Genomic DNA, 16,614 nt, shown 5'->3' on the forward strand with positions numbered 1-16,614 from the left:
ATGATGGCTGGCACTGCAGTGGCCACATTGCAATTTTGAAAGAATCCTAAAGTTGGAAGCCATGTGGTCCTCAGGAACTAAGAGAGAAGAAACCTGAATTCCAATGACTGTAGAGTCACCAAATAGGCCTAGACAACTGACTGAAATATAAATCCCTAATTTGTTTATGCCAAATGCTGGGGAGGTGGGGAAGTGTCTCTGTTATGCAATGCTGAATCTAATTCTTCACAGACTAAATGTCTAAATCACTTCTGTGTGCCTAAGGAGAGACATATACAAGATCTGAACCAATAGTTCTGAAAATGGACAATTAGAAAGCTGGAAAGAACTCAGAGATAACAAAAGAAGAAAAATAATGGTTAGAGATGCACAAGGCCCACAGGAATCAAGAGGACAAAACAGCCTGTCAACCAAAATAGAATATGTAAGGGGTTATACTGTTTGGTAATAATCAGCAATTTTCAAAACAGAAGCTCATAGCATAGAAAGTTTTATTGCTAGCAAAAAAATCAAACTTTATCTCAAAGTGAAAATATTTCAAACGTGCCAAAAATATAGGAATTATGCATAGGTACATGTGCATGTGATTATATTTATATGAGAAACAGTATTAAATAAAAACTCTGTAGTTGTTGTTAATATATGATAAATGAGCATTAGCATAAGATGTCCTCACTGGAATCAAACTTGTTTACAGTAAAATTCACAAAGAAATTACTACTCTAATAATCAATTATACTTCAAACAACGAAGAATTTCTATCAAGCCTTTCCAATTGCTTTCACTTAAGTTTCCACATGCAAATAACTACCATTAGTGCTAAATCAAAGGCCATCGATCTAGTTACTCACTTTTACTGGCAGACATGGTTTTTGGCCTAGCTGTTAACATGGAAAATTGCTCACCTTTCTAAAAGCATAGGGTGTATTTCTGTTAAAGTTAAAAAAAAGACCAAATTTCCTAAACAGGATCTCTTTGTAAGAAAATAAGAAGCTTTGTCTAAGTCTATGGGAAGGCAGAGACATTGCTCAGCATGAAAGGTAACGGATTAGCAATGTTGATAGCTGAAATCCTCCACTTATCCTTGGCAAGAAAAATGACAAGATAAGCTTCCCAAACTAGGTCCCTAGGTGTCTATGCTAGGTTTGAGAAACATTCCATTTCTCACCTTTTGCATGAACTGGAGATATGTCATACAGTTCTTCAAAAGAAAATTCACCCCACACTGTATTGTTTCTTTTAAGTCAGAAACAGCCTTTTACATAAAACTGATTCAAGGCTACTCAGTGGAATTTTGAGTAGTTTGAGGCATGTGGATTACAACTAAACTTTATTCAACTGTAAGTGCCACACTGCTTGAGGTCTAAATTGTTTTTAGTTTGTCACGCTCACATACTGAAGCAAGATTTCATGAGAAAAAAAGTAGAAACGGTGTACCAAAATCTTATATGAAGCAAAATAACTAGTTCTAGAATTACTGCAGCAGGTAACTTGATTCAAAACGTGGTTAAAAATTTATATGATAGTCTAAAAAACCTTTACTAATTAGAAAAAAAAAAGTTTCTAAAAAAAGTTCTAACTATAAGAATATAAACAGGCAAATGAATATAATTAGTAGTTTTACCAAAGTAACTGCAGCTACTGAGAATTTCATTAAAGAAAGGTTTATGTGAGAGTTGATGACACTGCAGCATATTCACAGGACTTTCTTTACAAAGTTGTGAAGTCTGCTTAGGGACCTTTAATATGGAACACACTACTACATGGTTTATACCTTACAGTTAGTTCATCTCCTAAATCATTAGGAGAAAACAAGGAAATGATATGTCAATCTGTCACTGAAAGACACACTGAATATATGTGGCAGCACAGTATACACAATAATCTGTCAAAGTTTTAATACATGGGAGATACCAGTGGTAAAACCAAATAATAATAATAAATTCTTGGTAATGGTTGTTCCAATTAGGACACTACTAGATCAAAACTTTAATTGAAAATTGCATATTTAGTCTAAAACTTGCAGATATTTTATCAGGATCATCAGATAAACTGGTTTTTAAAATGTGATGAAAAGTCTGTGCTTGGGGCTTAGAAAGAACAGCAGCAACAAAGGCACTTTCTTGATTGAGGATAAACCATGCTAGCAACAAAGGATCTTGTAAAATTTAACTGTAAACACCTTTGGGACTACTTCATCACATCTAGTTATGCCATCCAATCCATATGGGACCATCTGGACACTTGATTTGCCTTACTGATTTTGAACGCTTTTGTTGTTCATTTACCTGTACGTACATATATTTGTGTGCCTTTTAATACCTAATTTCCATACTTCATATATTCTGCTAAGTCTGCAGAGGCTCTTTAAAACTGTTCTCAGTGCCCTTGATTCTATGCCACTTTGCAGTGGAATCTGATCTCAAATGTGTCTATGATCAATCTGATCAAGGGTGCTATTTATAGATAGATATCACTATATATAGCAAAGAGAAAGTTTAATTATCTTAAATAAAATTGCTCAATTTAATAAAGGAACAAGTGACCAAAATTTTCAAAGACAAAAGAATTTTGCTGGATGTTTTGATAATAGATATTAAATATAAAGGTTATATTCCCTTCCTCCCATCCCTAGCACTTGAAAAATTAATGAGTATTTGAAATAGAATTCAGTAAAAAAAAAAGTCTATTATTTTTTATCATATTGTAAAAGCTTTTTTTGAGAGTATAAATAACTGGGCAAATATTAAAATACATTCTGTAGTCTTTCTTTACATTGACTCCCTAAATTTTACTTGAGAGCTCATGACTGAATAGGTAACTTGTCAGTAACTATTATTTGAAACATCGTTTTTGAAATGTATCATTCTAATGGCGGCTTTGTAATGTTAATATTTTTCTTTTTTGCTATCTCTTTCACAAGCCTTAGGGGAACATAATCCTCTTTGGCATAAAATAATGCACCTTTGCAAATGTTCTGGATTTCTGAAATAGCTAATACACCTAAATCTATAGCTTGTAAGCAATTTAGGTCTCAGATTGAACATACTCTTAGACTACTATAAATTAAAACTGCAATCATAAAAGGAAAATTAGAGAAATTAAGTATTTACAATAGTTTATATACTAGCACACATTACAGCTTTTGCTCTTTTATTGTTTTCATTCTAATTCTGATATTCTTAATATATGTCTATATTCCTCATTATCATATATTCCCATTTCACTTAGCAATAGATTTATTACGATACAGAAGTCTACATTTTCATACGGTATATTTAATCTAATTATTTAAACCTCAAAATCATCAGTATGCAACTAAAATACTGTCAGCTAATTTTCTTCCTAATATCTTTAGTAACATACCAATTGACTTCTTTTACATAAATGAGTACTTTCTTGAACTGTTTGGACTTCTGTTTTTTTTAATGAAATAAATTCTCCTCTTCTAACTAGAAGTCAGCTATTAACGTAAGTCACCTGGGAGCCTGGCCAAAGTCTGAAACAGCACAGCTGAAGGGTACAGCCATTTCACAGGGTCCTCTCAGAGAGTATTTGGTTTGCTTTCCTAACTTTCTAAAAATAGTAGATTACACAGGCTACCTCCATCTCATAGCTCAAGAACTCAGAAAAGGCTGGACTATGGATTTAAGCAATACACAGCACACATTTTATTAAAGAAGTCAGGACATTACAAGTTTTCTAAATTTTTTTTCCATTTACTCTGTGACAAAATGCAAATGATCTAGCAGTTACTGGCATGGAAACCTCATAACGCTCCCAAATTTCAGAACTTCAAGCATGAGTCATACAGTTACTTTAACAGTTTTAAAATACGTTTTTGATCTATTTTAGCCACAAGACTGAATACAAGAGGACTGCTATCTAAAAGGAAGGATTCTAAATACTGTACAAAGAATCACATGTGTCAGTTATAAAAATATGTATACACACATACATAAGAAACATATTTTTTAACATAAATACTTAATTGCATATTCAAAATTGTTTTAATTCTTAACATAGTTATTTTACTAACACTTAAGAAGCTGTTCTCCTGGGTATAAAGCTCTATCATAAATAAACTTGTTTTTATTTTTTTCCTCTTATTCAAATCTAAAATATTTTATCAAGTTTTAGACACTGTAATTTAAATTTAAATTAAATTCAGTTTCTCTCAGAAAGACAAAGAAAAAGGACAAAGTTTGCATTGATTCGCTGCTGTAATGAGTTCATGTCATAAATAAATTTAAAATCTTGAAATTATATAAAGTCTTTGATGTGACAGTTGAATCTTGTTAACCACACAGCATGTCATTAAGCAACCTTGCTGCTTTACTCAAAAAGGTACTGTTCTGTGGCCACAAGTGAGCAGCAACCAAAAAAAAATTTTTTTTGAGATGGAAAAAAAGCAACTGAATATTAATGTTTCACAATGTTTCCAAATGTTGTAGAGGCAGGTCTTCTGTGAAACCACTCAATGTCATAGCCACATTTAATGTCCTTCAGTTTGCAACTACAAGTGCACCATCAACTATCTGTAGGATTAAAAATTGGATTTACTATTAATTGGGTCAAAACAGGGTTACTTATGGCCACAGCTGGTTACCGACAAGAGTAATTAGCTCTTTGCCCCTCATTTTATGCGTCTCAGTCTCTAATTACACCTAAATTCAACCAACTTGAATTTAGGGACACACATTCACGGAGGTACAACCACTGTGCCCTTCACTGATGCCTCTCAAAGGAAAGGGTGAACGAAGTCTCAATAAGTTCATAACTTTTGTTTATTGATCTTTAGGACTATGACATTAAGAAAAATCTAACATTTTAAAATATTTTTGCTGTTGTTAATACCTCCTTATCTGTTCAACTCTAAAGATCATATTCTGGAATCTTTGGTAAAAACTTTAGCAAAATGAACAGCCTACAATGGACCAGAAAACAATGAACTGAAACAGTTAACTCATAACTCAACCTGATGTTATTAAAGAAAACTATTATAGCACTATATATTTTTAAAGAAAAGATGGACCTATGAGACTTTTACTTCTCTACATATGTAGAAGTGATAGTGTTCTCTCCTCAAAGGTCCAAAGAATTAAACTGGGACGTCAATATTCAAAAGCAATTTAATTAAACCAAGTAGGGTGAAAGTACCTAGGAACACATGTCTAGTCTTGACCTTGTGTGACAAAGTAAAGACATGTATGTTATCTTTTAAAAGACTCGTTTTCAAATATGATACCTAAATTACAAATCCAATGACATTTTTGAATGTCAAGAAATACTAAAGTAAATATTTTAGTATTACAGTGCCCACAAAAGCTAACTTTTAACATTTCTGGCTAAGACTATTACAAATAAAAAATAATCACAATCTAACAGAAAATAAACTAAGTTAATTCACATTAGAATTTTTGAAGCTGGAGCAATCCAATAAACAATAGTACTTATGAGTTTCTACTTATTTATAAAACTCACATTCAACAAAGTTTGTGCCTCAGGTAAGGTGCTATAGCAGCAGTTCAGCACCTTACTTCTAGTTATATTTTCCACAAAATGCAAGACTGTGGCTTTAAAATAAAATACCCATAAAATAAAATCCAAAATGTCAAAATATTAAAAGAGCAAAAAGTCTATCCAAGTTTAGCTGATTTTAAATCTGCTTCTCTTTTGTAACTATACAATGCCTTTACCAACAGATAAAAATCATCTCCATTCAGTTACCACCATGGCCTTATACATAATATATGCATACGCTAAACACTCACATGTAGCTACCTTTGCCATTTCCAGGGACAGACACTCACTTTGCTATTACTAAGTGAAAAATATATCAACACTTTCTGCCCTGGCAAAAACATCATGGAGCGAAAGGACTGATAAAGTTATTCATAACAAAGTTTGGCCAGACTTGGTTCTATTGCTTCTTGTAAAGTTCCCCAGTCCAACATCATCAACACACTATATAACTAGACTATGAACAAAGCAATCCATAATTCCAAACGCAGAGGACTGTATGTCCATATCCCCTTTATTCAACCATTGAATATCCTTAAAAGAATATAATAGTTACTCACTTTCAATGAATCAAAGCAGGCGATTACTCGTCCATTTTCAACTTGGCAGCTTTTCGAAGGATGTGCAAATTTACATTCCGTGTCTGGCCGTGAGCAAGTCCCCCTCTGGAACTCTCTACATACTTCCAGTGTTAGCCATTTTGTGTCCCGAATTGGTGTGACACTAACAGCCATGTTTAGATTTTACAGGTAGTTAAATTTTTCAGTGAAACCAACAAACCCAACCCCCCCAAAAAAAAGAGAAAAAACAAAAAAAAAAAAAAAAAAAAAGCTGAACTGATGATGAAAATGTCCCCTCAAAATACTTTTCCCCACTCCCTGCTTTAAAAGTACATGGAAAATTGTGTCGTCAATATCAAGGAAAAGATCTCCCACTAGAAATTCACAGCATGAAACTGTTAATTCAAAGAGGTTTTGGCTTTTAGAGAAATACTAGGATTGTAAGTAGATGAACGTTTAAAAGTAGGGCCTGGTATCAGCCTTGTGCTCTCAGTAACCCCTTCCCAGTGCCAATTTGGAGCCCAAAATGCAAGCATGAAAACGTGGCAGACCCTTTGACACCGAATTTCCAAGCTGCTTTCAGCAAAGTTGTCTGAAAGGGAATCTCCTCACAGCTGAATTTGCAATGGAGTTTGGTGGTGCAATCGGTATTGATTAGTTTGGCATAGACAGATGCAGCAGTTTAGAGCAAAATCGAGAAAATGATTTTTTTTTCCTCCTTGATTTCCTGGCAGAAGATATCTTACTTTTTCAGCAAACTTTTCTTTTAACACTAAAGCAGCCTAGGGCAATGCCAGATACTTAGAGCTTTTCTCTTGATTATAAGTAGAAATGGGGGTGTCTGGGCTAGAGGTGGAGGGTGGATGTGCTGTCGTCACAGTCTAGCTGGCAGCAAGCAAGGCAAAAGCAGAGACTGCTCTAGAAGCGGTTCCAAGCAGCAGAGACGTCAGGAAAGGCACTTCTTAGTACCAACCTGTAGAAAAAAGAGATAGGTTAAGATTTACTAAGTAGCACTTCACTGATGTCCTACAGTATCACAACCTTGCCATGTGATACCAGACTAAGTAATATTCAAGTCAGCCTCTCTCTCTCCCTCTCTCTCCCACACATACACATACAAAATACTTACAGTGAGGCATATTGCAGCCAGCCATCGTAGATTTATTAAAAAAAGGGGCCGTTTCCCCTTGTGAAGCAATGCATGATAGAGAGATAACCAATCACAGATAGTGTTGCAGCAATATTCTGGGCAGAAAGCCAATAGTGTGGGTTGTCTTATGAAAGGTCGCGCCTGTCAGACGTTCATTACTATGCTATAAGCACAGAAAATGTCCATCAGATGTGACTTATTCCACTGCAAGAGGACGAGCATGTGGGTTTTGAATTTACCCAACATGCAGTTAGTGGACTAAACCATGTTAGTTTTAAAACAGCTTCTCAGACAAGTCTAAGCACTTGAAGATCATTACCAGAGAATAAAAAGCAAGGTTTAAAAATTGCAGCTGACTTCCAAGCTGCTTTCCCTCCGGCTCTGCGCAGGGACGGGCACTGAACAGCCTGCTCCTGCTGTCCTGACACGTGAATAAAAAAGGAAAGGGGTGTTTACAAATGGTACATTCTCCTGACCTATCCAATTCACTTCCTTCTAAAGCCCAAGTCCTGCCCCTCCACTGAAAGCAGCACTCATACTGTAAAACTATTCCATTGAGCCTGCAGACACTTTGTCAATATATCACAGGCAGGCAAGATATGAACAAAAGCATCCTTTATTCGTACATTTTTAAAGCAGAAGCTGAGGTCATGTGGGGAAAATAAGGAGTGCAGTGTTGTCAGTGTATCTGGTAAATCTGAAGTCAACCTCAAGGGAAAATGTGATTCCATCGCAGAAACATTAAATATTAAGTAAGCAATTTGATTTGGGCAGAGTGATGCACTTCAGAAGTACAATTCCAAACGAAGCTGGAGGGTCAGGGATGAGGGATCCCCTACTGCCTGATAATCAGTTAACTCAGCACTGCAAGACTACTCCTTAGAGCATGGCATTTTTATTTTTAACAACTTACTTTCTCTTTCTATCAGGATTTTTTTTTCTTTTTTCCATTGAATGTCCCTAATGAGGAAAAAAAGGCTTTAAAAAGTAAAATTTTCGCATTTTAAAGAGGCAATGTCACAGTACGATAATGTTTGATTATACTTCTTCATGAGCCAAAATTACTCTATTGGCATATGGTATATTCATAATTTTTGGAAATTAGAGTATAGAATATAAATATAGGTATGTTAAAAAACACAAACATCTAGAACTTAAATTGTTTAAGATTAATAGTTATTTTAACACTGATTTTCTTTTAAAAAACTACTTTCCAAAACTATTTGGAAAATACAACAGTAAGACTACAACTTTTGGTAGAGATTAAAAGAATCGGTTGGGCGCAGTGGCTCACGCCAGTAATCCCAGCACTTTGTGAGGCTGCGGTGGGTGGATCACGAGGTCAGGAGTTCAAGACCAGCCTGGCCAACATGGTGAAACACCATCTCTACTAAAAATACAAAAATTAGCCAGGCGTGGTGATGGAGCCTATAATTCCAGCTACTTAGGATGAGGCAGAAGAATAGCTTGAATTCGGGAGCCAGAGCTGCAGTGAGCTGTGATCATGCCACTATACTCCAGCCTGGGCAACAGAGCAAGACTCTGTCTCAAAAAAAAAAAAAAAAAAACCAAAACATTGCTCACTCCTGTAATCCCAATACTTTGGGAGCCCAAGTTGGACAGATCATGAGGTCAGGAGTTCAAGACCAGCCTGGTCAACATGGCGAAACCCTGTCTCTACTAAAAATACAAAAAATTAGCCAGGCATGGTGGAGGGCCAGTAATTCCAGCTCCTTGGGATGCTGAGGCCAGATAATCTCCTGAACCCAGAAAGTGTATGTTACAGTGAGCTGAGATTGCACTGTTGCACTCCAGCCCAGGCTACACAGTGTGAGTCCATCTCAAAAAAAAAAAAAAAAAAAAAAAAAAAAAAAAGAACCAACTCATCCCAGTGTTCAAGAAATATTTTTGTTTTCAAAAAAGTTTCCAGGTCCTAATGCCAGTTTTTACTAAAAAACAAAGGTCCAGTCAGTCATAAACTGTAAGCTGTATCTGTCTTTCTGAATCTTTGCTCTGCATTAAGAATTACTCATTGACTTATGCCTTGAGAATGGACCACCTGCATGGTCAACAATCTCTTTAGTCCGTCTCTTCAGAATCTGCAAGTGCCTCACCTGCAACTATTTTCTTCCTCTAAAGCCAGCTAAGATGTCACTTCCTCCAAAAAGCTACCAAGATGTCATTACCCCCATCTCTATCCAACCATATATTATTAACACTGCCTTCTCTGAATTATCTCTGCACCTATGCCCTTCCCTATACAGTGTTTCATTTCCTTATATATCTGACCCACTAGACCATATGTTTTTAAGTACAAAAAAAATATAAGCAAAGTGATGCAAAACAGATGCAGTTCCATAAATATTGGTAAATTATCAATTATTGCATCAGGATTTGGATTACCTCTAGAGCACAAAATATACAAAGACACACATGAACACATATATGAATACAACACATGAACATACTGAAACACACACACACACACACACACACACACACACACACACATATATATATATATATATATATATATATATACACACACATATATATATTATTGCCTTTATATGTTCCAGGGTCACATAGGTCCTTCCATTGCCTCACAACCTAGCCCTGTTCTTGGACAGCTCCCTATCTCATTCCACACAGCAGCTTTTCTAAAACTTCATTTCTCTTTCTCCACGTTCACTAGCAGCAGTGGGTAATATTACATGCCAAAAATATTTCATAGCCATAACAGTAGCCCTTAAGCATGAACTTTTTCTTACCTTCCTACCCATGTGTCTTTTACCTATCCTTCTGTATCTTGCTTGACCTACCAGTTCTCACTCCTCCTGCCCACAGTTAAGCTTCCATAAGCCTCCACCTTGACTCATTCATTCTCAAGACCTCTTTCTTTCTCTGCCTCCTCTATGCATGCACACCCTGTCTTTCAGCAGTTCCTTCTCTTAGCTTCCAAATATGCTGAAGTAACTCCAAAATGCAGAGGGTGACATGGCAGGAGGAAAAGGACCCAGCCCTGGCTACGTATCCTCCTCTCCCTAATGCACTTAATCCATCCTTCCCAGGCCAATATCCAAAGAAAGAGTCATCTTCCGTGCAGTTTTTCTGCTTCTTCCTTTCCCATTCACTTCTGAATTCTTATCAATCTGACTTCCATACCCACTATGTTACCTCTCAGAAAAGGTGATCAATACTGTCAGAAAAGCCAAGTCCAAAGACCATGTTTTGTCCTTCCTTGCCTTTACTTGATCTGTAACATGACTTACGGCTCCCTCTTTCTCGAACCTTTCCCTTTGACCAAACTGACACATTTTATCCTGTTGCTTCTCCCAGTGCTGTACCTCTTGTATTCCCCTGGAGGGGAGTTGCTGAGGGTTCTTGGCAGGTGCCAAGACATGTGTGAGCTCCTGGAACTTGCTACATGCTAACTCCCTGTTTGGTTTAACACACACTTCCTCATCCCTGGAATTTGGCAAATTCCTTCTCCTTGTTTAAATTGCTCTTCAAAAATTACCTTCTCTATAGGGCTGGGCCAACTATGCTAAACATTATTCCCTCTCAGAATGTTTTTGGTATTTTGCAAATCTGTGTACCTTTCCTCCTCAACGTTATAAACACCCTGACAACAGGGTGTAGGTCAAGTGTCCCCCATTACACAGTTCTTGGAACATAACAGACCTTTTTTTAAAAATGTTTTATAAATGAATAAACTTCAATCATACTTACAGAAATAAACATGTAATATGAGGATGTGTTCCCAACCTGGACAAAATAAATACTTAATCATGATCTATGGCATCCAGACAATATATGTAAAAAGATTGGTACTATAAGAAATATGTGCATTGCTTGGTGGTCATGTCTAAATACAACTACAAATTAACTTCTAGGTTTGATTATTTTTCCTTTTTTCCAGGTTACAGATAGTCCCACTCAAGTACAAAATATACTTTGATTACTAAAACGCATGCGAATTAGCATTGTGATTATCTTTATTTTCTGTAGCAGAGAAATTCTATTTACTTCAAAAGTGCTATTGAAAGAATTATAAACATATTTGTGCTATTTAATTGTAAAGGACATAGGCAAGGACAATAATCAAAATATTAATAATTAGTTCAGGCATAGACTCTGAGCAATTAAAATACATACTGGCTTTTATGCATTAGTCTAGCTGGACCTGATAATGTATGTGCCTGTCCTTGATATAGGGCACTGTGGGTAACAAACTCAAATTATATCCTACAGATCAATTTCACTAAACTTCTGGTATTGGATCATCTTATATTCCTTCTCTTTATTAAAAAAAAAAAAAACACATTTCAAAAAACAGAAATCTCTTGGTAAATTAAGATTTTATAGAATTTGGATCAATATTGAATTCACAAAACATTAACTAGTAGTGGATTTTTGTTCTATGGATAGACACAGTATTTAAAGTGTGTGAGTAATGTACAGATAGGGAGAATTCTTGCAAATATATTTGGCCTAAGATAAATTGTTTGTAAATAATTAGTAAAGGAAAGATTTCTATTTCAAAGATAAGTACTAATGGGTAAATTGCTTCTGAGGTAAATCTCTGACCTATATTTCAATACATTATAATAAACTTCTCTGAACAACAAAAATATTATAAGAATAGAACTTTTAAAAATCTGAATAACAGCTGATAGTAGGCCCTCTTTAATCTACTGATCAAATTCCAAATGCTACAGAGTTTCTTGCTTTATATGACATCTTCTATAACATGAACATTCTGCCATAAGAACAAATTTCTTCTTGAATGATATCAGAAATCATGTATATATTCTACTTTAAGATAGATATAAGGGGGAAAATAAAAAGAAATGAAAATGTGAAATGACAGATTAAAAAAAACAAGAAAAGGATAAAGCAGAATGAAATTATTCTTATTCTTTCAACAAGTATTCTTAAAGATTATATACATACATACACACATATATATACATATATACATATATATGGCTTCATATGAATGCCTATTTAAGAGTCACATATCTACTGCTATAGAAGATAAAGAGATGCTTACAAGGTATGAATGAAATTCTCTTCTGGAGTACTGGATGCCCTCTATGACCAAGGTTAAATTTCTTGCTCACATAAGTTTACTAATCATTTCAGTTCTTCTAAACCAAATATAGGCAATCAGTCCAATTACATCCCAGAGTAGTTAGCTGGTAATTTTGAAGACTTTTTAAAATATGCTTTTAATGTTGATATAAGTTATATATTAAGGAAATTAATTATTTGAGGTCCTTTATTATGATTTTGTTTACTAAGATAGTTTCAGTCTAACTTTTAAGAGATGGCCAGATTCACCCTGTAAGTTTGGAGGAGATAAGAAGGAACCCCTTGCCCGAAACCACAACTTCTTCCCCTGGCTCACTGGTATCAACAAATCCATAATTAGTAATGCAATTCTTTGGTAAACTAAGTTTGCTCACACAATTATTCCCAGGGCTTGTCCCAAACATTAACAGAGATCCCCATATACAAAAAACCAACCTGGCATTTCTGTAGGGCATACAGCCATCACCGTATTCACTAAGGTGCTAAGTAGAGTAACAAAGATGTTATATATTATACGGGAAGAACTGTCATCTGAATGAGTTAATGCAGCCTTCAGCAGCATTCAACTATATATAGCAAAAAGCAGAGACCAGTATTTCTCCATTAGGGATAAGCACAATACCTGCAGTACTCACAGCAATTTTAGGTAAGGCACAAGCAACGTAATTTTAACAGATGGATAAGAATGCTAGAACTAGTGTATACAGTCTGTGGTTACATCAGTATTGTAACTTAGGAAGAAATAAAGTTTAATTTACAAATTATAAGGGTCAGGCACAGTGGCTCATGCCTGTAATCTAGCACTTTGGGAGGCTGAGGTGGGAGGATTACTTGAGGCCACATGTTCAAGACCAGCCTGAACAACATAGAAGATCCTATCTCTACAAAAAAAATACAAAAATTAGCCAGGCATGGTAACAAATGCCTGTAATTCCAGCCACTTGGGAGACTGAGTGCTTGAGCACAGGAGGTCAAGGCTGAAGTAAGCCATGATCACACCACTACATTCCAACCTGGGCAACAGAGTGAGACACTGTCTCAATAATAGTAACTAAATAAATTTTTAAAAATTAAAAGATTTAAAGAATATATACATATACACAAACATACACATAACAGACTATATATAAGTAAAAATCATGACAGAGATATGTAAATGATTGAATTTTAGCAATACTGCAAAGAAAAAGATAACTTTCAATCACATACCCTCTGGAATAGCATAGAGACTGCCAATGTGGCCTGCTGGTCTGACACATTTCAGTATAGCTGCTGCCAAGAAAGGAAGATTGTGTTTACTAACTCAAATAAGTAATCTAGGGTCTGTCAAAGCAGTCTTTTAGAATTCTGATCCATTCAACAGTTTGGTTCCCTAAATCACCTAGTGGTCTATTGCAGGAAGGATAAAGAAGGAGCATTGGTTAGGTGATACACTACTCCCAAAGATGAGAATTCCAGAAGCAACTAAACTGCATTGAAATGAGAAAATGATTGTTTTTCCTTAAGTATTTATATTTGGGACAAAACAGAACATAACGCTTCTGTAGAGACAATGATTTAAAGGTGAATTTTCAATTGATTTCTATATCAGACAAAATTTTAAAAAATGAAAAACATTTAAGCTCACTAGAAGATAATTACCACAATGAATCATTGCACTGCATACTAGCTTTATATCCCAATAGGCCTTCGTCCAAGTCCCTACTGCAAAGTTATCTTCTTAGAAGATTTTCAGCCCACCATCCACAGCACCCAAACTTCTGTTCCTCCCAACAGCAGTGCAGACTCGTTTTGAGAGAAGTATGTAACATTACACTTCCAGCCTAAGCAACATAGTGAGACCTTCATCTCTACAGAAAATAAATTTTTTTTTTTTGAGACAGAGTTTCGCTCTTGTTGCCCAGGCTGGAGTGCAATGGCGCGATATCGGCTCACCGCAACCTCCGCCTCCTGGGTTCAGGCAATTCTCCTGCCTCAGCCTCCCGAGTAGCCGGGACTACAGGCACGCGCCACCATGCCCAGCTAATTTTTTGTATTTTTAGTAGAGACGGGGTTTCACCATGTTGACCAGGATGGTCTCGATCTCTTGACCTCGTGATCCACCCGCCTCAGCCTCCCAAAGTGCTGGGATTACAGGCGTGAGCCACCGCGCCCGGCTTAGAAAATAAATTTTTAAAAATTAGCCACACATGGTGGCATAACCGTGTGGTCCCAGCTACTTGAGAGGCTGAAGTGGGAGTACTGCTTGAGCCCAAGAGTTCAAGACTGTGGTAAGCTATGATTGAGTCAATGCACTCCAGCCTAGGTGACAGAGTGAGACCCTGTCTCAAAAAAACAATATGACTCTGGATATTGGCCTTCCCACCTAAAGGGAAGAGAAAAAACCCCACCTAATAGTATGTCATACTGTGAAGAAAGCAAAGTAATATTACACACTTATCTTGTTATCTGCTGATCATTTGCCTTTGCCACAAAAATATAAGCTCCATGAGAGAAGGCAGTTGTTACACTAGTTCTTCATTAAGTCAGCACCAAAAGAGTCCCTGGCCCAGAGGAAGCAAATAATTAATATTTGTGGCATGACTGAATATTTTTCTTAGTATATCAGACTAGTTAATATTTCTGACAAGTTACAATGCTTAAGCTACACAATTTAGTATACTGGAGATATCACCTTCATAACTGAATGAAACCAGCATCAAACATCACTCATTAGAAAGAGAACATGAGGCAATGAAGTTAAAATAGCAACATATTTAAATACCTCCTTGATTATGAAGTTGAAGAAAGATATTCTGAGCCACAGAATATCTGAAACAGATTTATGTGGCCTTGCAAATTTAAAATATTTAAATAATTATCTGTGAATTTCTGACAGAACCAGTCTTCAATTCCAGCAAAAGAAAGGAACACTGCACTTTTTCTGATGCTATTCAAAGAGGAAGTATTTAAACATTACCTTCTATAAGAAGGTATAATGAGATAAAACTGTGAATGCTACTTAATTGTTCTACAAGAAAAAGCACTACTTTTAATTAGGGTTATATTTACCTACATATTACACAAAGACATTATCTTGTTAGCCTCAGACATATCTGATCTGTCCATATCATTATTAATATTTCAAAATTGTAAACAGGAAATCAGAAGAGACTACAGCAAAATTTAAAATGCTGTTACGTGCTCAAGAGCTAAATGGCAGAAAAACTTACCATCTTGGCAATTTTCAGAAAGTACAGTGACCCAACCGAATCTACCAATATAAAACTAGCACAACGAAACTGTGAATGCTAAATAGAACGCAATACACAGTAGTATTGTTATTCCCATTACAATGCCTGATTATAGACTTTAATTCTAAAGCTTACATAAATGAGTATTATTTTATTTGACACAGTGACTAGGGACCAAAATCATAGTTTTAATATTCAACCTCTGTATCTTCTGAACAGGATCACCGAGCTTCTTGTTGAGGTTGGTGGCACCTCTGCCGAAAACATTTTAAAATATGTTGTTCACTGTTTAAAGAATGGTAGCAAATTCATCTATGCATCCTTAATGATATTACTGCACAACACAAAATATGAAGTTAATCGATAAGAGAACTAAGAAAATCCTATTTCCATAGCACCTCATACATTGGTGAAATTTGCTACATTTGTACCTCTTTGCCCCTCTATTCCAACTCACACAGAAATCATTCTCACAATCAACAGTCCTATAAGATCTTCTCCATAATTAACCTATACCTGTTTTCTATTTTAGCAGATTCAAGTAGGATAAATTATGTGAAAAAAATGACAGATATAATTTAAAAAAAAACCTGCCCAAAATATAAAGGATATCTCATTACAATCAAACTTAATAGTTGTCACACCGTTCAAAATTTCTAAAAATTAAATGTGACAATTGCCATCAATACTACCCACTATATCTGACCACACAAGCTTAATCTTAATAAATAGATTTTGAATTTCCAAATACGTGATTTTAAATCTTGCATGATAACCTCAACCAGAAAAATTTTACTAGCTTATTTGTATTTAAGATGGCCTAAAATATGTGAATTAATTATTAATCATTATGAAAAAATATAGAAAAATAACTATGCCTATAATTAAATTAAAAGATCTAAAATAATTATTCTTCAGAATACAATGACTAAAAGCAATTACAAATGAATATAATATGTAATTGCTTGACTGTATCCTAAAAAATAAGTTAGTGAACCTCTCATGACATAACATAATAAACAAATATTTCCTCCCTTCCATATCATCAGTA

General features: G+C 35.4%; 1 protein-coding gene across 50 annotated transcripts in view; it reads right to left on the minus strand.

Moving 5' to 3' along the window:
* MBNL1 (muscleblind like splicing regulator 1) overlaps positions 1–16,614 on the minus strand; it is a 205,514-nt gene that overhangs the window by 146,374 nt on the left and 42,526 nt on the right. For 18 of the 50 annotated variants that reach the window (XR_004262719.1, XR_004262708.1, XM_032258307.1 and 15 more), the window contains exon 2: positions 6,084–7,056. The exons of 24 other annotated variants lie outside the window; for them this stretch is intronic. Coding sequence is in view for 23 of the 26 variants with exons in the window: in XM_032258307.1 (XP_032114198.1) it covers positions 6,084–6,257 (174 nt within the window). In the remaining 3 variants the exon portion in view is untranslated. Of the gene's footprint in view, positions 1–6,083; positions 7,057–7,212; positions 8,586–16,614 lie in introns of those variants that run through there. 8 more of the 50 variants (XM_032258308.1, XM_032258454.1, XM_032258353.1 and 5 more) reach the window with 3 other exon arrangements.

This window comes from Sapajus apella, unplaced genomic scaffold, assembly GCF_009761245.1.
Source record: "Sapajus apella isolate SASKATOON/1434 unplaced genomic scaffold, GSC_monkey_1.0 scaffold4, whole genome shotgun sequence".
Lineage (NCBI taxonomy): Eukaryota > Metazoa > Chordata > Mammalia > Primates > Cebidae > Sapajus > Sapajus apella.